Genomic DNA, 25,768 nt, shown 5'->3' on the forward strand with positions numbered 1-25,768 from the left:
TATTTGAATTACCGATTTAGAATAGGTTAAATCTATATCTAAACTATATGAGAAACAGTTATATTCAGCCAGTGTTCTGCCCAATGGGGCATTGGAACACTAAACTGTTCTGTTAACTCCAACACGAAAAACATGAAAATTTCGTAGGTTTCTGCACGGCACATTAAAGTTCATAAGCTGAAGCATAGAAGGACAATAAATCTTGCCAGACACAAAGTCAATTATAAAAGATATTGACAGGAGCGATCTTCTATCAGATAAAGATAATAAACCGATTAATCGGCAACGAGCAACGTACGACGGAGTGAGTCGGGCCAGAAAAATTTAGAGAGCGTAATGCAAAAAGAATAAAGCACTTCTGAACTCTCTCCAACCGATTTATATGGACTCCGTGGTATGGTCTCCATATGTAAGCTGCGTATTCCAGCTTGGAACGAACAAAGGCAGAATACAAAGTCTTATAAGTATATGGGTCTGAAAAGCTAGAAGAGTGGCGCCTGAGAAAGGCCAGTGTTCCGGAGGAACTAGAAATTATATAATTTAAATGTAAATGAAACTAAGTCTACTATCAAATTATACTCCTAAATCCTTATTTGCACTAACATCGGTTAGCCATGAGTCCGCTAAATAATAGCACGTCTCCAACGTTGTAATACTCTTCTAATAAGTCACTTTGTGGCATTTATTTATATTAAGAGAGAGTCTGTTCACAACACAATAATCAAAAGAGTTATTAAGCTCCCCTTGGAGCACTAACGAATCATGTGATCCACTTATCACGGAATAAATTTTAAGATCATCTGCATATAAAAATATTTGGACGTTTTGAAACAAGAAGAGATATCATTTATGAATAAGATGAATAATAAAGGCCATAAGATGCTACCTTGTGGTACACCAGATGTAGCACAAAATGGCTCCGAGAACTCACCGTCTATAGCAACCGTGCAACTCCCGCAATGCAGGTAAGAGTTGAGCCACTTAAGGAAACTAGAATGAAGACCCATAAAACTGATTTTTTCAATGAGAATACTATGAGAGATTTTGTCGAATGCCTTTGAAAAATCAGTATAAATTGTTCAATTTGAAGGCCATTCCGAAAGCATGAATGGCAGTCCTCGGTAAAGACCGACAGATTGGAAACAGTTGACCTCGCATATACGAATCCGTGTTGATTTGGACAAATAAGATGCTTCACTTGAAAATAAAGTTTCTCTTTCACGATGCATTCAAACACTCTAGCAACAGATGATAATTTAGAAATAGGTCTGTAGTTCGAGATATCACTCTTATTGCCACTTTTAAAGATAGGGGTGATAGAAGTGGTTTTCCAATCATCAATGAACACTCCAGAAGATAAAGGAAGGTTAAAAATATACGTGAGAGGCCTAACAAGCGACGTGAAATTCTTCAAGAGTTTCATGGAAAGCCCGTCAACATCCGTCTGAGAGGAATCCTTGACGGAATTCAACCCTTCGATAACATCATTTTCTGATAATGCCAAGGACCCAAAGTTAATAGAGAAGGAGGATGAGTATTTTATACTAAGACGTAATCGGAACGTTCGTTGGCCGTTAATTCCCCTTCTGACACAAAGTTTGAAGAGAAAATGTTTGCAAATAAATTAGCAGCCTCATTAATGGAAGATGCTGTGGCATCGTTATAAGAAACACTAGAGGAAACTGCAGGTCTGTCAAAACAACACGCTCAGAACTGCCATGGGATGTCTTCTTTTTTTCACCGGAATATCATATACATAGTGAGGCGAGAATACTCCCCATAAAGAAGGGAAACTAAATGCCGATCAAACAGTTTCTGCTGAATACCAACAATACTGGGCGTCCCATTAAGCACCTGATTGAAGCGGCACCGCCTCCCAGGAACTTATGAAGTCATCTCGTAAACACTATGAAGAAATCCGCCATTCAAGAAGTCAGCCGTATGAAGAAACGTAGCACGAGAAGGCCATAGGAGAAATCCATAAAAAGTCGTTGGGTCGCAAATGAGGATAGCAAGCTCGCCAGAGAAACGCGCGTCACTTTTGCTCAACTTAGGTACAAGGTCCCAAACTGGATGAAGCCTAAGTTAAGAGGGGTGACCCTACAGGAGAAACCTTGCACAAAATATCTAGGAATCATTCTAGACAGTAAGCTGTCATGTGAGCTCAACGTGGAGGAGAGGGTGAAGCATGCCTCAACGGCACTTTATGCATGTAAAAGAATGCTGGGGTGTACGTGGGGCTTATCGCCCTCAAGATATCAAGGACGCTTATGACTGCGTATAACAAAGCTTGCCCTCTAAGAAGATTCAGAGGAAAAGCAAAGCCGCCATGGTGGAGCAATGAGCTGAGTCTTCTAAGAAGACAGGTAAAAGAAATGTTAAAGCTCGCAAAGACCGCGGAAAGCGAAGCGTGTCGGGACGAGTACGGGGATCTACTGAGGATCTACAAGCGTGAAATTTCCATGGCGAAGAGACTTTCATGGAAAAGTTTCTGTACGGACATAGAGTCCTCTAGCGAAACTGCACGGTTGAAAAAAGTCCTAGCAAGGGGAAACATAGTCCAGGTAGTAATAAACAAAGAGAACGAGGAATGGTCATGTAATAGTGAGGAATCCCTTGAGGTGCTTCTCGACGCACATTTTCAATCGAGAGACGGTTTAGAAGAGCCAGCAGACATCACTCACACTTCGATCACGGAGCGGGTAGTGTCGGGCTTGGTGACCGATACCAAAATCGAATGGGCAGTGAAAACGTTTTCTAAGTTTAAATCGCCGGGCCCAGACTGTATATTCCGGGTCATGCTACAAGTTTCAAGAATGTCGGTCGTGGAATGGCTTAAAATAATATTTGATGGGTGCATAATGCTGAATCATGTACCGCACTCTTGCTCTTAGCTAACATCATTTCTGTTCAAAACCTTTGAGAGGCTGATAGATGTGTACATAAAGTTCAACGTGGATGAAAAGCTGCTCTCCACAACACAGCATGCGTACACCAAAGGCAAGCCGGTAGACACCGCATTGCACAGGGTGGCAATAAGCATGGAATGTAAGGAATATGCTCTAGGAGTCTTCTTGGACATTGCCGGGGCTTTAATAATGTTTCTAAACGGGCGATTATGTATGTTCTTAATTACTTTAAAGTACACCCCGCCTTAATCAGATGGGTCGGCTGCATGTTAAATTGCAGGAAGATTACATCACAATGGGGATTGTACGAGGCCACGAAATCAGTGGACAGAGGCACGCCGCAGGGAGGGGTGCTATCACCTCTGCTGTGGACGCTGGTCATCAACCAAGTGCTCAGGCGATTCGATGAGGGACCCGTAAAATTTACGGCTTACGCAGATGACGTTGCAATTGTCATAAGTGGAAAGTGCCTTCCAACGATTAGTTCTTTGATGGATCGGGCGCTTCGGGATATTCGTACCTGGGCATCTAATTTCGGGTTGAAAGTCAATGCGGAGAAGACGGATATGGTCTTGTTTACAAAGAGGTACAAGGTCCCAAATTGGATCAAGTCTAAGTTAGGAGGGGTGAGCCTACAGGAGAAACCTTGCACAAAATATCTAGGAGTCATCGTGGAGGAGAGGGAGAAAGCAGGCTTCAGCGGCACTTTATGCATGTCAAAGAATGCTGGGGTGACGTGGGGCTTATCGCCCTCTCTTTCTCAGCGATTGTAAGCCCTATTCTATACTATGGAGTTCTTGTTTGGTGGAAAGCCACACAAAAAACAACATATCTCAAAAAATTAGAGGGGGTATGGAGGCTATCGATGCTTAGCATTACGGGAGCCATGAAAACAACCCCGACGGCTGCACTATATGCCATTCTGCACATTCCACCTGTAGACCTGGTAGCAAAGAACATAGCATTAACAACTGCAACCAGGCTCGGTGCCTCGGGGCAGCTTGAGCGCCGACCATATGGCCATAGTAGTATAGCATCATCAATCACAAGACGAACAGACTACCTTATTCCCTATCTGCGCTTCGAGGACGATCTTAAGGCCACAATAGAGGTGGATGGTTGGCGCAAGGGTGGTCAAATGGCGTACTAGGCGATACATGTGTACACAGATGGTTCCAAAGTAGTGGAAGGAGTAGGGTCTGCGGTATACTGTGCTGATCCGGAAATAAACAGATCCTACAGGCTACCGGATTACTGAAGCGTTTTCCAAGCGGAAATAGCAGCCGTAACCAAAGCAGTAGAAACCCTAGAAGAAAAAAGCCCAAGCTGCAATCGTGTTAACTTTTATATTGACAGTCAATCAGCAATTAGGGCAATAATCTCACATAGCACAGGATCTAAATGCGTGTTAGAGTGTAAGAAGCCCCTGGAGAGAATCGGGAGAGGGAGAAGCATACATCTATATTGGGTCCCAGGGCATATGGGAATAGATGGGAATGAAAAAGCGGACAAACTAGCTAAAAAGGGCGCATCCCTTGAAGCTTGCTCTGTAGACGTCGCAATTAGACTGGGCGAGATTAAACGAAGGCGAGAGGTGCGCGTGATCGACCAAGCAGGAAAGGCGTGGGTTCAAGCGCGGGGTGTAAAGCTTAGAAGATTATATGTAGGTCTTATAATTTTAGACTAACAAAGTTGCTTCTATCATTAAAAAAGAGAGAACTGTAGGCTCATGACGGGTATTCTGACTGGACACTGCCTTCTGGCGTCACATGCCTTAAAATTAGGCTTGGTCAGTGATATCAGATGTAGAAAGCGCGGGCTGGAGGAGGAAACGGTCGAGCACGTTCTGTGCTCGTGCCCTGCGCTAGCCAGGACTCCAGCTATTAGGAGTGATACAGCTGTCAGATCTAGAAGCAGCAAGTGGTTTAAGTGTGTGAGGATAAAATCCCCCAAATTAACTTTTTAATAATCATCTGGTAACATCTCAACATTGTTACTCACAATGATATTTAATTGTGAATATTAAAACAGAATGAATAAAACATAAACATAATACGTCATGAGATATTGTAATGTAGTATGTAAGAGTGAACCAGATATATGTGGGGTGAAACATGAAAAACGATTGGCAAGAGTGACATCGACATTTTCATGTTTCACCGCCATCATTATAATCATTGTTTACTATATAGTTTGGCAGCTTATGTAGAGGTTATGTTGCGAATAGAGTGGAAGGCAGTGGACTAGGCAGTCGAATGTCATATAATGAAGGAATGGTGTTCGGAGATTTTTCAAAGTTAAAAAAAAAATGATAAAGGCTTTAATATAAATAAAACTATTGTTTTAATAACAACAAAAACGCCATATATATTCTGTATACATAAATTTGTAAGGATTATCTCACTTTAAAATTTGAATTAAATAATCTAAAGTTTTGTTTTGAAATTGAGTCGAGAACTGTGCGTCTGAATGTGCGAATTTTAACCGATCAGCTGTTAGTTGCGCTACTTGGTAAAATTTACAATGATTATAATTTTGGACACACGCATAAAGAGACGCAATTTTTAAGTAGTCGGGAAAAGTATTAATAAAAGATATTATAATTTACACCAAATAAAGTGTTGAATTTTTAATGAATTGGAAAGTGTACCGTAGACGGCCGCCACGGTAGTGAAAATTTAATTCCAGTACACAACATGGCAACGATCTGGAGGCGGCGCCCTCCACGGTTCGAATTTCGCAAATAGCATGGCGCTGAGACTGCCAAGTCACCACGGGTGAGTTATTGTTGGGTCAGCAAGCAAGTACAATCAATATGTACAGTACAAGTGCTAGGAAGCTTCTAGTATTTGCCAAGAGGACGGAGTTATTTTATAACATAGGTCCTGGTCTTTGATAGGGTTTTTCAGTTTGGTCGTTAAAACAAACGTCTGGTATCACTACGGACTTATTCAGTCTATGTGAGGTCCTCATGGACCGGTCAGTTCAACCTAACCTAGCCTTAGCTCGACTTCGATCTGAATAATCTTACACCAACAATATTTGCAGTTGCGATGTGGAAGCAACGCATCTAACACCCTTATCTCTTTGTTCCAACCTTGTTGGAAAAGCAAGTTTCCTAGGTAACTCAAACTATCTCGCATCTCAAGAATTTGGTTTCGAGCATCAATTTGTTAATATCTTTAATTGCTTATAAAAAAAATATTAAAAAGTAACAAAAATTATTATAGTAATGCAACGAAAATATTTATATTTTTTTTATCTGAATTTAAAAAATATTCCGTTCGGACGATTACTTTCGGAGAGAAACAAAACTTCTCCCAACATAGCAAATATTTTCAACTGTTTGTTTAACAAAACATTACAAAAAATTGCTCTTGGGAAATCGGGAAAAAAAGTCCCACCCTGCTTCAATTGAAAAGAACAGTTTCATACCCGTAACACACAAACGGCTGACCGATTGACTGCTCTGAACTTTAGGTGCAATTGATCCCCGAAATGCAGGTCATTATAGAAAGTCTCACTCAAAAGTTATGGGTGCCGGACGGTACCGCAATGCCATCGCTCGCTTGATGTCCGCATCGTAAATAAGGTGGTCGAAGACTTTGTTGGTGATAGAATAAAGTTATGCGAGGCGATAAAACAGGAAAGACAAGGGAGTTAGTTGTTATTTTAAATCATAGCTGTCTTAGCGAAAGAGTGTCACCTTTTGAGACAGGCGTATAACTGTAACCTGTTGTTGTTGTCTGTTGTAGCAATAAAGACACTCCCCTTTCGGCGAATGTTATCGATCGATAGTCCTTTGCCGTTCTCTGAGGACTTGGGGTCGCCAGAGCCTCGGCTGCTACAGAAATATTTCATATTTCATATTTCTTTATTTCAGTCTATGGCATTTAAAGCCCTTACAGACTAGATAACAATGTTGAATTAAAATTAGATAATTATTTAATAATATAGTACATAAGTTGAGTATAGACACAATAAAACTTACATGCTATAACGAGATTGACCAGCACATTTATCTGTTTGAAAAGATATCAGTATTGTTTTAAAAGTAAACTTAGAAAGAGAAAAATCAATAGCTGAAGAATCAGAGATGCGATTAAAGTCGGTCATAGCTCTAAGCAAAGGTGCGTTTGAGGCATAGAGGGTTCGGACACAATCCGTATAGAAAATCGGTATATTGTGAAGAGGCCTTATAGGGACATGGAATTGGAGACTCCTGAGGAGACAAGGTGCATCAACTACACCATTAATGATGTCATAAACAAACGTGAGCGATAGGACAGTTCTTCTGCATTCCAGGGACTCTAATTTGATAAGTGAGCACCTGGATTTATAAGATGGAATCGGTTCAGAAAAGTTCATCGAGCGCAGCGCGAACCGAACAAACGCTTTCTGCACACGTTCAAGCCTAACAATATGGCATTCATGATACGGCCTCCAAATAAAACAGGCATATTCGAGCTTCAAACGAACGCCACGAGTAGGTGAGATTGACAATTGCGTCTGCATGGTCACCGAAATGCAGGTCATGTCGTTGTTGTTGTAGCGATGAGGACACTCCCCGAAGGCCTTGGGGAGTGTTATCGATGTTGACGGTCCTTTGCCGGATACTGCTTCCGTCAGAGAGGGCGTCTGTAATAGGTTAACTGGTTACAGCAAAATCTGCTTTGCAGACTTGCTCCGGCTGCAACGGCTATATAAATGATGGCGCGAGAGGAAATGGAGGTTGACTCGGATGTATCACTCATTAAACTGTGCATTATAATATATTTGATGCTGACATCGGCCGCAGGGACAGTGTAATACTAAAATAAATAAAAAGGAACGCCGATGTGTAGCGTAAAATTATTATTCCGTTTATTAAAGAAACGCATTTCTATTTATAAAAAAGTTCTTAACCTACACTTACATAGTTACATTAATGCTTACATACTAAAAAGTACATGATTTCATAATAAATAATTGTTTGTCAGCATATTATTGTAGTGACCTACATATTGTCAATATGATCCGCACATAAATTGGTTGGTGTGACTAATCGATATATGAGGCGGTTTGGCAAATGCAAATGTACTCAAGTGGTTATCTGGGTCAGTAAAATATGAACGTTTGTGTGTATGTATATTTGTATCATTAAAAGCATTCGAAGTGAGGTGCATTCCAAGCAGCACTACAACAGTGTCCTGTAGCGTCAAAGAATATCTGCCCGGTCAGCCGATGCGTATTCGAGATCGTTAACATCTACAATCCCCCGTAGATGTTTGGTGTATGAAATAGATGACACGGAGCTCTGCACGATAAACGGGGACGCCCGCATATCGCTACAACCACAACGGCCCTACGTTCGGTTGGAAATGTCATAGGTTAAATATAATATAAATATCTTTATTAAGAACCAATAAAAAGTTATTGTTATTGATAAGTTTTTGTAGAAATTCTTTTTTTTCGAGCTAATTATTAGTTTTTTAAATCTTTTTATTTTTACATGATTTTCTCTTCTGGTTACATTATGAAACGTCGAAATCGAAATGAATTTTTGAAAGGTTTCCAGTGGGTGTTTAAATTGGCTTATGATGGTTTAATTCGTTTAGCATGCAGCTGGTGTTACTTACATAAAAATGCATATGTGTCGCTCCTCTAGAAAAGACCCCTAACTCGAAAAAATTTCTATTTTGTTTAACGATTTATTGCGAATGAAAGTTCGTTCTAGAGATTTTTAAAACCGGAGATCGATATCTATATTAATTTTTGGACATATTAGCAGTCAGCGTTGTAGCGATAAAAATATTCCTCGAAGAATTTGGAGAGTGTTATCTGTTGATAGTCCTTTGCTGGATGCGAATCCGCTACGTTCCGGTAGCAAGCACCATTAATGTACTAGCACGACCATCTCGGGAACGATTTAGTATGACCACATGAAACCTAGTCCATAACGCCCTCCCACCCCCTAGATCCCTGAAGAAAATGGGGTCGCCAGAGCTTTGGCTGCTAAAAATACAGGACTTGCCACGGGTAGGTGAGGTTAACAAGTGGGTTGGAGAAGCTATATATTGCGCTGGCAACCCCTTGAATCAATTTGGTATTTTAATCGTCTCTTAAGATAGGCATACCTGCCGTGGGTATATTCTAAGCAATCCTAACCCGGTGGGGGGAGCAGTCAAAGGGGAGTGTAATTGTGCCTTATGCGGACCAACATGCAACAGCTAGCGTACACTACTTTCGCGCTGTGTAAAATAAACGGCATTCGAGTTAGGGATCTTTTCTCGCGGACCGTACATATAAACCTAATTTAAATTTATTTAAAATGTATATTTTGTGGTTTTTCAACCTTCTTAAATATGTACGATTATTCAATGTGTTGGTTTTTAACTTTTAGCAGGCTAATGCCACTTCCGTTCAACAAGCCAGCGGCAACACACGAATGGCAGTATTTAACGATGAAGATGCTACTCTAAACGTAATATCTGTTACTAACACAGAACATGAAATTCTGGCGCAAGAGGATGGAAAGTCGGTCGTCCATTCAATTATAGATGCAGTACGAAATCAGGAAAATGTTAAAGAACCAGGTCCATGGAATAAAGCGCACAACCAGAAAAAGGCGGGAAAACTTTTTAGTAAAACGCTTAGGAATACTGATTTAGGTTTTAATATACATGAGGACAAAGAAATGGATTGTGATGATGATGATATAAATAATTTAAAAAAGTATTTACAAACAACTACTAATAAAGGCGAGGAAAATATTATGCCATTTAAATATCCGAACAATTTTAAGCATAAAAATCAGCCACAAGAAGAATGGATTACACCGGTCACAACTGAGAATGGGCCAGACCCACGTACTTTTCCACAATATAATAAAAGCTGTATGTATCCACGACCAAATGTGGAATTTCAACCAGAGGAATACCGTGCATATTGTTGGTTTCGCAAGCATGGTGTATCAAATTCATTTACTGCTAAACGTGATATTTATTGGAGAAGTAACGATATTAATGTAAATGTACGTCAATATCCGAATTTTGCTAGGCAATCAAAACCACAAAAATTGACGGAGTTGGATGCTCATTTTGAACCAGAAATGATGAAAGGACTTAAGGTATGCTTTAGTAAGTTATATGATACGGCAAAAAAGGTTGAATATCAAGTTGAAGAGCTAATGGCGAATTATTTACGGCGTCATGATACAATTTTAATGGATGCTGATATGGATGAGACAACATGTGGAATGGTCACTGAACGAGTGCAGCGACGCACAAGTTTGTTTCCTTCAAGAAGGTCAATAATGCAGTCAAGAAGAACTTTGGCATTAAGTGGCGTTAAAGAATGCAATACTATGGAACATAATGCAATTGGTGGGGCTATAGAAACTAAATTAATATCAAATAACAATGTGCCAGATTATTCTCTTGTTTTCGTAAAAGAAATCCCAGAGTCTACTGGACCAAATTTAAACCCAACAAATCTAGCAACGAAGTTTGAAATACTCGAAGGCACAACAAACAATCAGCCAACAATCGGTACTTATAAGCATGAAGATATTGATTTAGCAGCTCATACAGATATTAATATCAAAAAATCTGATACAAATTTAAAACCAGTAAAATTGGCAGCCCCATTTGAAATTTTTGAGGACACAGCAAACAATATTCCAGCTATTACTGTAACCACCTCTGTAGGTAAAACAAAATTAATTTGTCAGAATAGCGCTGGTATTTTGCCCACTGCTTCTGATTTTAAGTTCAAAACACCAGCGTTGCCGAACACACTACCTTCGAATATCGGTTGTAAAAGTACAACGTCTACAAACAAACTTGCATTCGATATATATACTGAATCATCAGTATCAATATCATCGCCATTAACTGGTTACGATGGTGGTTCTGAAGGAGCTATATGTGGTGCACTATTTGATGCTGATGAAACATGCTCAACGCAAACATTTAATATATTTATTAAATCTCAATCTGTAAGCACACCCAAAATGTCGCAAAAAGTGGCTCCGCTACGTCAATTTGGCTCAATTTTAAAACCTATTCCTCAACAATCAGAAGAAGTTATCCGTAGTCCTAGTCCTGAACCCTCACCAACCATTGAACAGATTATAGAAGAACAGGAGAATGTTATAAACGAACCATCTGAATATTCACCATTAATGGCAAAACAGCTTTCAACTATTTTGGAAACATCTGAACATGCTACCACTCAAGGCACACATACAACAGGTGGTACGAAATCATCGAATAGCACATCTGATGGTGAGGTTGTAACACGTCTAGTATTTCCTCATACAGCGCTAGAGCCACTTGAAGAGCGATCTCGTGAATTGTCCATTATGCCGGCAGAAGTGATATCATCGCTCGAAAATATTCATACACAAGCTAACACTACAACACCACAATCAAATAATAGGCCTGCGGTAAACAAGCATGAATCAATTGAAACTCAACCTGACCCTGCAACTACTCCGGCACAGCAAATTGGAAATTTTACGTGGATTGATGAACGCGAAGATACTGCAGCTGGATTGGCAATATGTAGCGTTCGTTTTCAGGAGGACAAGACTGAAACCGTGTCTAAATTTTTTTTGAACTCACGATCATTGGCCAAATTTCAAGAAGACAAGACTGAGACACTACCAAGCATTCCCATCCCAACTATGGCACAGTACGAAATAGAGCAACATAATAATATGCCAAAGCTGCCAAAAGTATCATCAATTTTGTTTGCGGCGAAAAATGCTACTACAAACTTGGATGATTCATTTGAGTTTTTTGGCCAAACTCCACCGGGTAAAAGTTTATTACACCCCAGATATGAAGTTTCTGCTTTTAAGGGATGTATGGAAGCTTGTACACCACTATCATTAAGTGCTAAACGTCATTGTAATGTGAATACACCCGATATGATGCAAATGAAGGCGCCACGGTCCGTGCGAAAGCAGGCAAGCTACTACTTAGTATATATTTACATACTTGGAAAACATTCTTATCCTTAAATAGCACACACATAAAATAACAATAATTTGAAAAAATGTTGGGCTCTATGCATAAAAGTCAAACGAGTAAAATCCGGGTTTATTACATGTAATAAGCCTGCCTTTTGCTCGTTTGACTTTTATGCATAGAGCCCAACATTTTTTTGTGTTTTTTGCTACCATTTGAATTTGAAAAATTTATTTCGATCACAGATCGTAAAACACGACACGGGCCCATGTTTAACTCAAAATATTAAACTCAAAATTTTACATTGAAAATTGCCTTTTAGGGTCAAATAATTTTAAATTCACAAATAACATACCGTCTATATTAAATTTTACTGCAAATAAAATTTTACACAGTTTGATATCCAACAGTTTGATTCTCCACGCAATTATTCTTCAAAATAATTTCAAGAAATGCTGTGAGAAGAGTTTCGGCGGGTTTTTATGGTTTTATAATCGGCTAATTATCGATAACGAATAGTTATCGCCGGTTTGTAATCGGCTTGTTATTGCCGAGTCATCACATCGGCTTCTTATTGGTTTCTTATCGGCTTGTCAAAGAAGGGATACACATTTGTCATCGATTTTATGTCTCTATCACAACAGCCCGATGAGCCGTCCTTAACAAATCGGCAACATGCCGATGGCAAACTGGTAATAATCCGATAAAAAATCAATAAATTTTCGATATGAAATCTTTTTTGATAATGAGTGAATTCCATAACTTCCAATAACACTCCGATAACAAATCTATAAATTCCCTAAAACAAGTTACATAATATCCTTTTTACAATATATAGATACCTTTTCGGTAACGCTCCAATAAGAAATTCATTTCATTTTCATTTCATTTCATTTTTTATTCATTTTCTTTCAAAACAGCATATATGTTACAATAGCGACTTAAATTAAATTAACCAAAATTACAGAAAGAAAAGTAAGGCATTCTGTAAAAATATATGTACTTTAGTATCGAATGCCATCTCCGAATAAAATTGAATTTAAAAACATGTAAAATAGTGCGAGAGGTGAAGTTTGATTAAAAATAATAAGTAATAAATTATATTAATCCAATATGTACATATATTTTCTTAAATGCTAGGGTTCAGCAAAATTTTGATGTCTTCATGTTACTTCTCTAGTAGAAAAGATTTAACCTTTCCCAGAAACTCATTCAGATTTCTAGTGACACGTATATGTACATGCAGGCAACGCATTAAAAGCTTTACAAGAAACGATCGTAAAGAAGTTGTTGAAGTTGGTTGTTCGAGAGGTCGGGACATACACAAGTCCATATGAGTTTTGCCTCAAGTTATAACTATCCGAGACCAGGCTATGTAAATACCCACAGCGAATGAAAAATATCTTTAACGTTTTATAGTAGTACATATGTTTAACAGGAAGAACTTTCAGATCCCTAAACAACTCCATAGAGTGGTGAAAACGATCAACATTACATATTTTTCTTATGACCCATTTTTGAATAGTTAGAAGCTGCTGGATTTTATTACTTGAAGCGCCACCCCAACAGGGTTTACTATATTGGAGTGGACTAAAGCGTAGTAAATAGTTTTAAGTGTTGCATTTGAACAAACTTTTCTTAAATTGTAAAAATAACGAACGCAAGATCGCAAGTAGGAAACAATCCGATTTAAAATCGATAGCATATTTATACCATAACGATAATTTATGAATAATAAATCAAAAACTTATCGATAACAGAAGGATAACTCATCGATTACGTCCGTTCGGCGTCGGCTTAAAACATGTAGGCCCAGTCCTGCCAATTTGTAGGAAATATTTAAAAGGGAGCACCACACCACGGCGGCCGCCATAAACTCCTCAATTCTATTGCCGGCTGCACTTGGGGTAAAGACAAAGACAAAGCTCCCCGATGTGGTCGCCAAGCCTGAATGTTTCTCTTACTTACTTACTTACTTACTTAATTGGCGCTTAACCGTCTAAACGGTTATGGCCGTCCAACAAGGCGCGCCAGTCGCTCCTTCGCTCCGCCAACCGGCGCCAATTGGTCACACCAAGGGAGTTTAAATCGTTTTCCACCTGGTCCTTCCAACGGAGTGGGGGCCGCCCTCTACCTCTGCTTCCATAGGCGGGTTCCGATAGAAACACTTTCTTGGCCGGAGCATCATCTTTCATTCGCATAAAATGGCCTAGCCAGCGCAGCCGCTGCGTTTTAATTCGCTGGACTATGTTGATGTCTGCGTATAGCTCGTACAGCTCATCATTAAATCTTCTTCGGTACTCGCCATCGCCAACGCGTAGAGGTCCATAAATCTTTCGAAGAACTTTTCTCTCGAACACTCCCAAAGCCGCTTCATCTGCTGTTGTCATGGTCCATGCTTCTGCCCCATATAGCAGGACAGGTACGATAAGTGACTTGTAGAGTATGATTTTCGTTCGCCGAGAGAGGACTTTACTTTTCAATTGCCTACCTAGTCCAAAGTAGCATTTATTGGCAAGATTGATTCTTCGCTGGATTTCAGTGCTGATGTTGTTGCTAATGTTGATGCTGGTTCCCAAATAAACGAAGTCTTTTACTATTTCGAAATTATGGCTGCCAACAGTAGCGTGGTTGCCAAGGCGCATATGCGCTGACTCTTTGCTCGATGACAGCAGGTACTTCGTTTTGTCCTCATTCACCATCAAACCCATCTTTACCGCTTCTTTTTCCAGCTTGGAGTAAGCAGAAGGTTTCTCACGAGAAGAAAATACAAGCCTGCCAAAACATTGCCCTCAGAACCGCTATGGGCTTCTCCTTATGTCCCTAGAACACCATCTACACAGTGACGCGAGAGTACTCCGCATTAGGGAGAGAATTGAAATGTTGAACAAACAGTTTCCCTTGAATACCCAGAAACCTTGGCATCCTAATAGACATCTGCTTGAAGAGGCCCCGCTTCGCAGAGGCTTAGGAAGGCATCTCTGCAAGCATTATGATCAAATACGGCACCTGAGAAAACAGCCGTATATAGAAGAAAGCCCCAAACAGGTCCTCAGTGATATCCACAAAAAGGCATCGGATCTCTGTCCAGTAATTGCCCCGCGAACCCCGTTCTTAAAGATAAATACCCTGAACACACAGAAGAGGAAAGCATTATCTATAGGGAGACGCGCGTCACTCTAGCTCAACTTCGGTATGGATACTGTAACACGTTAAACTCTTACCTATCCAGAATCAAACCCACATAAATAATGTATGTCCTGCTTGCATATATTGATAGTCATAAGTAAGACCAACTGAACCTTAATCAGGACTAGCTTTACCCGGCGTTTAAAACATTTTATTATTTTATCTTATTGTTATGCAAGTGGGTACACAATATTTTTCGTTTTTTCGTTCGGTGCAAAGATAAACAAATTTTTAGGCGTTCCAACTTTAGAGCAAGCAACATATCGCTAGCCATGGGAAAAGCACGGACTCTCTAAATTTAATCCTGCAACAGTAAGCGATTTTGCTTGTGCTTTATTGATTGTAATTGCATAAGCAAGGCGTACAGGAAACTGTAAGCGCTTAAAAATTAATGGGAAATCTATAGGAATCATTGAGATCCGTGGTATGAGCACATCTTCACCTCTGCTTTTACCGCTGATGATTGTTGCTTCGATTACATTCGGCGTTAATTTCTTAAAGCAAAGTCTGGTTCCATTGCACAATTTTGGTGGGTCTAAATTCCGAAGAAGCATGATTGGTGAGCCAATTTTCAAAGCTAATATATGCGCAGGCATTCCACGTGGTTCTAAAGAGTTTAGAAATTCAATTGGATAATTCACAATTTGATCTTCATCTGTAACTGTGTCGATCGATTTATATTTCGTCACTTCACCAGGAATTGTGTTTTAAATGTGATCATTGATTTTGTTAAAATGATAATTTTTGGGAGCTAAGATTGCTCGTTCACATAGCAAAAAAAAAATTATTTAAAATTTTTAATTCTGAAATATGAAAAACCTGCGTCTTAATCGAAGGAACCTATGCCAAAATTTGGTGATGATTGAAGTGTGGGAAATACGTTTCCATAGGGGACACACACACAGAATTTGATTTTTATAGAAGATGTAGATATACTGAAGCTAACACATTTTTTTTAACGGCGGCAGATTACTAAACGTCCAAAAGGAATAACAGCCAAACTCAACAATGCAGTCAAACTTTAGGTGTTAAAATAACCATAGTTCTGAAAAATCCCATTTGTAGGGCGGGTGCTACGCCCATTTTTTCCCAATTCCACATTTTCTTGGTGGTGTTAGGGATTGATAACTCTTTACTGAATTTCAATGTTCTGGCATGTATAGCTTCAGAGGTATGCAGTACCAAATATTCCATTTGTATGGGAGGTGCCACGCCGCTTTTATATATCAAAATTATTTTTAGCCTAAAACCTTCGTGCTGATCGAAGAGCCTATATCCAAAATTTGGTGATGATTGAAGTGTGGGAAATACGTTTCCATAGAATTTCACTTATATATATATACACCCCTATTCTGCATTTCGACTTGGATTGGAATTTTTTCGATTTGGCAATTTTGGTATTCTGTGTTCCAATCTCTTTCGATCCAAGTTCGAATCGTTCGATTTTGTATATTCTGCATTTCGATCGTAGTTACGTTTTTCTAAGTTGCAAATTAGTTGGCGGAAACATATTTTTTTGTATTTTTTTATTAATTTATAACAGAATTTTCACAAAAATGTAAGTAAAACTTGTTAAGAAACGTAAAAGGCTTGATGATGACTGTTTTTTTATATGTTTCCAGGTCAAAAACAACGTCGATGTCGCACATTGGGGCGAAATTTTCAAAACCACCTGCATATCACAAATATTAACCGACTTTAATCATTTTTGTACAGAAATTTTTGTAATTGAATTCTGAAGAGACTTACATCGCCTGATTTTTTACATTAATTACAAAATAAAAATAAAAATAAAAAACAATTTTGCAAAATGTTCTTTAAAAAATTGTTTAAACAAATTAATTTTACAAAACGTATGTCAATTAGCAAAACCTACTGTGTCTTAAAGTGTATATCATTCTCTTAAGTATTGAGCAAAAATTGTGTGTCACGAAAATGATACATAAATACGTATTATAATATAAAGTTCTGCAAAGAATAGGCTATTTTGCAACAAATTGTTTAATAAACAAATTAATTTGAAGAATCAAGCGATGTGAGTCTCTTCAGAATTCAATTACGAAAATTTCTGTGTAAACATTGTTGCAATCGGTTGATTTTTCGTACCTGTAAGTGGTTTTGAATGAAATTAGTGCTTAATCCCCAATGTGTGTCGAAGTCCTTGGACGTATTTGCCCTGCAAAAGTATCTAACACATACTTGAAAGCATCCTTATTAAGTCGAAAGTTTTTTTTAACCTAAATAAGAAAATAAGTCATTAAACTTTACCACTTTTAAGTTAAATGTCTTACAATTCGGCACTCATCTCAAATGGATTACACAAATCTCGCAATATTTGCCTTTCCATTCTCGCCTGGCCATTTTCGTATGCGTTGCTTTCCAACTCCACAAATAATGCCGCGGCTATTGATTCCATTATAATAGACAGCTATAATTTGTGTCTGTTCGTTGGGTCCAGTTATATGCCAAAGCAAGCTGCCGGAGTAGAGGAAGGTGAAAAGCTAAAATGTAAACAATCCTTGCGGAAAGAATGAGAGAATCTTTATAAAGTATTTTAGGCCAGTGTAATGAAATTAGCATCCATAAAATTCAGAAAATGTCAACTATATTCGTGCAGGAATCCGTTTTAACAAAACTTGGTGGCCACGGCAGGGAATTGGCCAAAAGAACGACAAAAACACACAATTATGAAATCACTTCACTCAAAAAAATATAACACTGCGGCAATATATTCTATTGCTTTTCTTTGTACAAAATGGCTTGGATAATAAAATATAAACGTTTTCCAGTGTTTTTTACAAATTTTCCTCAATTTATTTTGTTCCAGTGTTCACACATTCCATACAGACAGCTGATTTCGAAAAATCATTTGATCTTCCTCTTCTCATTACGATTCCGTCGTAATGCAGAATACCCAACTTCGACTTAAGCGGAGCGTAGAACGGGAACGTAATCGAAATGCAGAATAGGGGTGATAGATATGCTACGCCTCACATTTTTAGAAATTTCACGCGCCCAACGCTTTTATTTAATTGTCTGATCAACCCCCCACATAGGTAGATTTTCAAGTTTTAGGCGGCCAAAAATATTTTATTTCCTATATCTTCTTAAAACTGTTTAATAAATGAAAAATTATAATAATCAGCCCTATTCTGCATTTCGACTTGGATTTGAATTTTTACGATTTGACAATTTTGGTATTCTGTGTTCCAATCTCTTTCGATCCTACTTCGAATCGTTCGATTTTGTGTATTCTGCATTTCGATCGTAGTTCCGTTTTTCTAAGTTGCAAATTAGTTGGCGGAAAAATATTTTCTTTTTATTTTTTCAATAATTTATAACATAATTTTAACAAAAATGTAAGTAAAACTTGTTAAGAAACGTAGAAGGCTTGATGATGATTGTTTTTTATATGTTTCCAGGTTAAAAACAACATGTCGATGTCGAAGTCCTTGGACGTATTTGCCCCGCAAAAGTATCTAACACATACTTGAAAGCATCCTTGTTAAGTCGAAAGTTTTTTTGAACCTAAATAAGAAAATAAGTCATTAAACTTTACCACTTTTAAGTTCAATTTCTTACAATTCGTCACTCATCTCAAATGGATTACACAAATCTCGCAATATTTGCCCTTCCATTCTCTCCTGGCCATTTTCGTATGCGTTGCTTTCCAACTCCATAAATAATGCCGCGGCTATTGATTCCATTATAATAGACAGCTATAATTTGTGTCTGTTCTTGGGTCCAGTTATATGCCAAAGCAAGCTGTCGGCGTAGAGGAAGATGAAGCGAAAACGTAAACAATCCTTGCGGAAAGAATAAATAAACCTTTATAAAGTATTTTAGGCCAGTGCAATGAAATTAGCATCCTTAAAATTCAGAAAATGTCAACTATATTCATGCAGGAGTCCGTTTTAACCAAACTTGTTCGCCACGGCAGGGAATCGGCCAAAAGAACGACAAAAACACACTTACAATTATGAAAGCACTTCACTTCGATTAAAGCGGAGCGTAGAACGGGAACGTCATCGAAATGCAGAATAGGGGTGAATTTGTGTAATTAATCGCTTATATTAAAAAAATAGATATTACACTGTGTAACACTAAAAAATTTCTGCGCAGTGAGGCTATTTTTCTTGTTGTACAGCAAGAAGTGTAATACCTTAGTTCTGTTCTTATCTAGGGTAAATTTTTATAGGTTTTATGAAAACTTATAATAATTTGTATAACTAATCGGTTATATTAGAATAGATATTACACTGTGTAACACTAAAAAATACCTGCGCAGTGAGGCTATTTTTCATGTTGTACATCAACAAGTGTGTATCAAACCCCCTATCTGCAAGTATATGCAGCTAAATTTAATGCAGTTGGCAAGCTAATTGTGCCAAGAACCATGTTCAAAACTAATTTTCGCTTGGACGGACTTGGAAACATAACAAAACTGGTTTTGAACACCAAAGATAAAAAAAAAAGCAAAAAAAAAATTTTTTTTTAACATCCTAAATAAAATAGGTTCTTTATCAGTTTATAACTTTTAAAAATTACAAACGCCATTAATAATGTTAGTATTTACCTGAAATATCAGAATCCATCACAATTACTCGATTTAATTGTCTTAAAACTTAAAATATTCACGTTAAAACATGCGATTTCACATAGGTTAAAAAAAATGCCATAACACGCGTTTCAGAAATAGTTAAATTCCGATTACTTGACAGCTAACGCCAGATAAGCGAGGGATGGGAAGGGGTAGAATTATTGTTCCCCTGTCAATTCTTAAGCTGTGGGAGTGCTTTTTTTGTAATTGTGGCAACTTTCAGAAATTCCATTATGGTCGCCTAAATGTCTAAAATCTACCTATGTGCGCCCTAGATTGATGAGGAGTGTGATGATTAGCACCTAGGACCTACCTAATTATTTTCTAGCTTTTAATATTATTATTACTTAATGTAAGTATTGCTTTCAATAAAACCGTTTAACTTAACTTTTTTTTAATTATTTTATTTTCAAGTTTTTAGTTTTTACTTAATTCCCTATTATTTCTCATTCTATTTAGTTCATTTAGTGACTCATTATTACAAGGACTCTTTCCTGACAATTTGTTACAATCTAAGTCCTCAATACCTTATCCTTCCAAAGACTACTCGATTCGGCGCCACATATGCTGGTCCCTCCTCGAACTCCAAAGTAATTTGATGTCACTTCTATCGGACTGTATGTAATACTTGTTCCAAATATGAGGCAAATCGGACCACAAATACGAGTATTTTTAATATCTCGATCCTTGCACCACCTAGCGGCGATTTTTTTTTCATAGGTCGCTTTCTATTCATGCATGTATTATGTCTTCCAAATATGAGCCAAATCGAACCACAAATAGGATTTTTTTAAATATTTCGATCCATGCGCCACCTAGCGGAGTTTTTTTCTTATCATTGCATTGTTATCGGGTTCTTACTTAAATTTTAATTACAATATTCGTTCACAACGGCCGGCCGGCCGCTACACAGAGTCAAGCTAAATAAAACCGTTTAAAACAGGCGCTTTCAATGCCAGCTCAACATTTCGTGGGAATTTGCATCACCGATTACACCAATTTATTAAAACAAAACAATAAAAGAAAATTTAAATACTCTCTTGGCATAATTTTTCAGAAAACACGGTGCTACAAAAAAAAAAAAAAATGCAAAAAAAAAAATGCAAGTGACCTAGTTTACGTTGTAGGCCTTGACGAGTACATCATGATAATGTGTTTCAAAATTGTCTAACACCTCTAGTGCGCGCACTCTAACAATCATAACGTCGTCATGTTTTAACCGATTTTCGATTCCTTACGCTGATATATATTTGTTTATACTGTATACGAAAACATTGGGACATGTTCCAAAAGTTATCTAAGATTTACCCATTTTTCCCCGTTTTTCACAGTTCGACGTCTTTTTTATGTAACGTGTCATAAAAAAAAATTCTTTTTTACATTCATCCTGAAGGACTATTTATCCCGAGTAAGAAAAGTCATGGGTTATCAAAATTGGTTGCTAAATGTTCCTTCTTTGATTTTTGCGTCACTTAGTTTTGGAAACACGGCTTTCAAGTGCAAAAAAGGCTCGCTGTTTTTGTCAAGTCGTTTGACAAACTGCTTCGTGTAGCCCAACTTGGGGTGTAGCGGTCGCAAAATAACTTTATCGTTCTGAGCGAGTGGAATGTTAACGACGTTTTTTTCTTATTCCGAGTGTTTTCCTACACGGCCATTCACTGAGTTTGAAATTATCTTTTCTTCGACTGTCCCACAGATAGCAAGGATATTTTGTGTATCCTCCTTGCATTCCGAAAAGAATTGTGAGAACTTTCCAAAGACAAACAATTGGCCATTGATGCTTATCATAATGTATGGAGTGTAAAATTTTCTTCATTGCCGCATACATTTCTTTCATATTGGTAGCGTATGCTATTGGAACTGATGGAAACTGGTCCTCGTTATGCAGTAGGATAGCTTTCAAACCTAATAAATTGGCAGATCAAAAAAAAAAAAAAAATTGCGTATGTAAGCTTTTTTTCAGTTGTAAAGACATTTTTGATAAAACACTTACTTTTGCACGAACCGTACAAAAATAAACGACACTCTTCTGGTTTGTTTAGTTTAGTTTAATTTAGTTGGTGTTCGTGATGAAAACAAACAAAGAGCTCGTCTATATCTGAACAATAAAAAATTGGATTATTGACGTCGTTAGCTCGGAATATTTTTTCGAAGGACGATAGGTTGTCATCCCTCGGGAAGGTAGCCTTAAAGCTCTTTTCGACAATATTCCACTGTTTCAGCCTCGATCCCAAAATTTATATCTGCCTCCAAGATACTCCTAAATCACGCACAAGGTCGCGGAAATCTTCATTTGAGACTACATGAGGTTCCGTTGTTAGAACCCCAGTTGGAAGAAATTCCTTGTCAATTTCTGAACCGTCAGAATTTTCCTCTTCATATTCCAATGCATTTTTCGATTTAAGAGTTGCAACATAAGTATTCGTTTTTTCTTCCTTTATTGGGCAAGATACGGTTACTACAACAGCATACTTTATGCGGTCGCGGGTTTTATAGTCATGACCAACTGTGTTGTTTGGCAGAAAAATCTTCTTCCTTATGGAAAATTTGACGATGTCAAACCATTGGGGTTAAAAATGGTAAAGGTCGCTTGTTGCATTTTTTCAGTGCACAGGAGCATGTTGGACAAGCATATTTTAGTTCATACCAAACATTTTCATTTGTAGATTTGGATCCACTTCGACCTTTAAATAAAACTCTGATTTGAACTTACTCGTTTGAAGTTTCATACAAGAAGAATGTTTTTTATTCAAAGTAATGTTTATATACATATATAAAGCCTTACTTACTAACATTAAAGCTAGGTTTAAGAGAGTATGTAAAAGAGAGTATTTTAAAGGAGAAATGGTTCAATTGCGCACAAATCGTTGATTCGTAATTGATCGTTTTAGTAGTCAAATGAACAAAAAAAGTTGTTGCGACAGCTTTGTATGAAAGTACCTATGTTACCATATAAATAAATAAATGTAAGGCGCGATAACCTCCGAAGAGATTTTAGGCCGAACTTCTTTTCCAATTTGCGTCGTGCTCCTTTTTAATTTTTCTTACAAATTGGCGGGACGCTACCTACTTCTTTTATGCCGACTCCGAACGGCATCTGCAAGGCAGATGAGTTTTCACTGAGAGCATTTCATGGCAGAAATACACTCGAAGTGCTTTCCGAACACTGGCGAGGGGCGACTCCGCTTAGAAAATTTTTCTTCTAATTGAAAAAGCTTGTTTCTAAAATTTTGATGTTGGTTTTCCCGGGGTGTGAACCCAGGGTCTTCGGTGTGGTAGGCGGAGCACGCTACCATCACGCCACGGCGGCCGCCATATAAATACGTAAATATGTGTGTCGCAGAACGTCTCATCTACCCTATACCACAATACGCTCACACGTTCTATAATCTATTGCGACCTATCTTTTTGCATTCTTACATTCGATTATTCGCTTTATGTGGTATCAACGTACCTATACACACATGAACATAGCACATATACATTTATAATTCATTTGAAGTTTACTCATGCATTCATATATACGTTTATGTAAATACATAATTCGCTTATTCTATTATATTCTATTTGTTTCCACAATGTAAAATTGAAGTCAGAAAAACATACACATATGTACTTTCCCGTTACTTTGAATTCATGTGAAAATATAATATATAATTTTTGACGCTGTGAGCTTGCGCTGTTTGTACATGACTAATTCGAATTAATCGTTGGTCAGCAACCAGAGAAGACGCAGCAAAATAAACGCACAGCGTACACAACGCATATCCAATGAAACGGAGTTTTTTATTGTACGCGTTAAATTTGAAAAATTAGGGGCCAACGATTACAATTTTATTTTGCTTGTTAAAGTATAAGTTTGCCAACTTTATTTTGCTATATTTGTCAATTTGCTTGCTTTGGATTCGACAAGTTTACTCACTTTGGATCTTAACAAGTTTGCATGAATTTTGCTAAAGTTTTCGGTCGAATTTGTTTCTTCAAACTACACAACGCCATACATTTGGTCTTATTGGGAAGTTCGTGTTAAATTAAACCAATGTTACGTACTCCAAAAAGGAGGAGTCCTCGCCTGAATTACCAATATACCAGCCCAATCACGTTCAAAACTAATTCTGTTCCTTTCCAGGCAATTACAGAGGAATTAGGAGAAATTATAAGTGTTTCTGTAGCCATGGCAAGTCCCACTCATATTGACATTCACACGTCTGTTGCCAACAATGCCGAAGCTTCTGGAAATGCCACGCCGGGTATGCCATCCCACAATGTATTTTATTTGACGCTATGGAACAACGACTTGCATTGCTTGAAAGCCATTTACAAGCCACGCAGGTACAGGTCAGGGATCGTGACCTGCAAAACGAGTCCCTTAGAGCAGCTCTTCAGAGAAGCGGTAGCTCCGCAGTCACATACGCCAGCAGCGTAGTTGAGCAGTCGCAGCCAGCACTGCTGCCGTCGACGCAAGCACCTCTGTTAGCCACGCAGCCGAATTTAAGCCAGCCAATTTCTCACCCTAGTTATGGTACCACGCCGCAGCCAATGATTTATAGTACAGCCAACAATATATATAGCGCATTTCATGTCAACGACGCATTCGTAAGGCATTCACCGAATTTATATATGCCGCCTTCTAACGCCAACGCACATACGTCGTATTCATCGCAAACAGCCTTTATGCCAAGAAAATTGTTAGACCTACCGGAGTTTAGTGGTCGCCTTGAAGAGTGGCCAATATTTTACACTGCATTTACCGAATCTACGTCAACGTATGGTTACACGAACTTCGACAACAACCAACGTTTACAAAAGTGTTTGAAGGGTGATGCGCGCGAAACTGTAAAGTCTTTATTGATACACCCAAACAATGTAAATTGCACAATAGAGCAATTGAAATGTAGATTCGGTCGCCTAGAGCAGCTCATGCGTAGCCAGCTGATGCAAGTAAGGGAAATTGCGCCAATTCCTGAAAACGCGTTAAACAAGTTGATTCCATTCGCGACTAAGGTAAACAAAATTTGTGCATTCTTGCAATCAGCGAACGCCGACCATCGTTTAGCCAATCCGACACTACTCGATGATTTGATCTCCAAACTTCCAATGAGCAAGCGCATTGAATGGGGGAGGTATGCCAACACCATACAGCCGCGCGCCACCACAGTGCATTTCAGCGATTGGGTAAGTTCACTTGCCGATATTATTTGTTCGATACATGGTGAAAACCACTTTGTCGCCCGTGATACAAAACGCCGAGTACTGCTCCATGTAGATGACAAACATCCACGGAAGAAATGTCCGATGTGACAGAGCCAACATAAGCCCTATGACTGTAAACGCCTCATTGAAGCTTCCGTGAACGAAAGATGGGCTCAAGTCAAATCCCGCCGTTTGTGTTTTGCATGCCTCAATGCAGGTCACACCACGCGTGATTGTAAGCAACGAACAGCTTGTGGTATCGACGGATGCAGCCGCATTCATAACAAGCTCCTTCACGAGAACAAGCCAGCTCAAACAAAAACATCATCGTCATCGAAGAAGGCCTCAACGCCTGTTGTAATAAACCAGTCCCCACCAGTAGTGCAAATGAATAGCCACCAGTCTAGCGAAAATGGAGCTGCAGTATTAAGCTGCGCCATCAATACGAAACAACATAAGCTCCTCTTCCGTATTCTTCCAGTAACTGTATATGGAGGACAGAAAAAAATCGATACGTATGCCCTTTTGGATGAAGGCTCATCTATCACTATGATCGACAAAAGTCTTGCCGAGCAATTAAATCTACGTGGACAACCACACAGTCTCAACGTCCAATGGTTTGGTGGACATGCCGTACAAGAGTCAACGACCCTAGTAGACCTATACATAAGCGGGGCACGTGTGAAAAAGAAGTTTAAGATGCGCAACGTTTACGCCGTCGAAAATCTTCAGTTACCAACACAAAACCTTAGTCACGCCGACCTGCTTTGTGATACGAAACATCAGCTTCCTATACAGCCACAGTCTGGCGCTGTTTCAAAGTTGCTCATCGGCATAGATAACTGCCACTTGGGAATTGCATCCACGACTATTGCCATGCGAAAGAATGGACCGTACGCCGCCAATACAGAGCTGGGGTGGGT

General features: G+C 38.6%; 1 protein-coding gene across 1 annotated transcript in view; it reads left to right on the top strand.

Moving 5' to 3' along the window:
* Window positions 1-25,768, top strand: part of LOC137248490 (uncharacterized) — a 197,190-nt gene that overhangs the window by 90,270 nt on the left and 81,152 nt on the right. Inside the window, exon 3 of the mRNA XM_067779425.1 lies at window positions 9,295-11,862. Within this exon, the coding sequence (XP_067635526.1) occupies window positions 9,295-11,862 (2,568 nt within the window). The remainder of the gene's footprint in view (window positions 1-9,294; window positions 11,863-25,768) is intronic.

The sequence above is a fragment of the Eurosta solidaginis genome, chromosome 4 (genome assembly GCF_040869045.1).
Source record: "Eurosta solidaginis isolate ZX-2024a chromosome 4, ASM4086904v1, whole genome shotgun sequence".
NCBI lineage: Eukaryota > Metazoa > Arthropoda > Insecta > Diptera > Tephritidae > Eurosta > Eurosta solidaginis.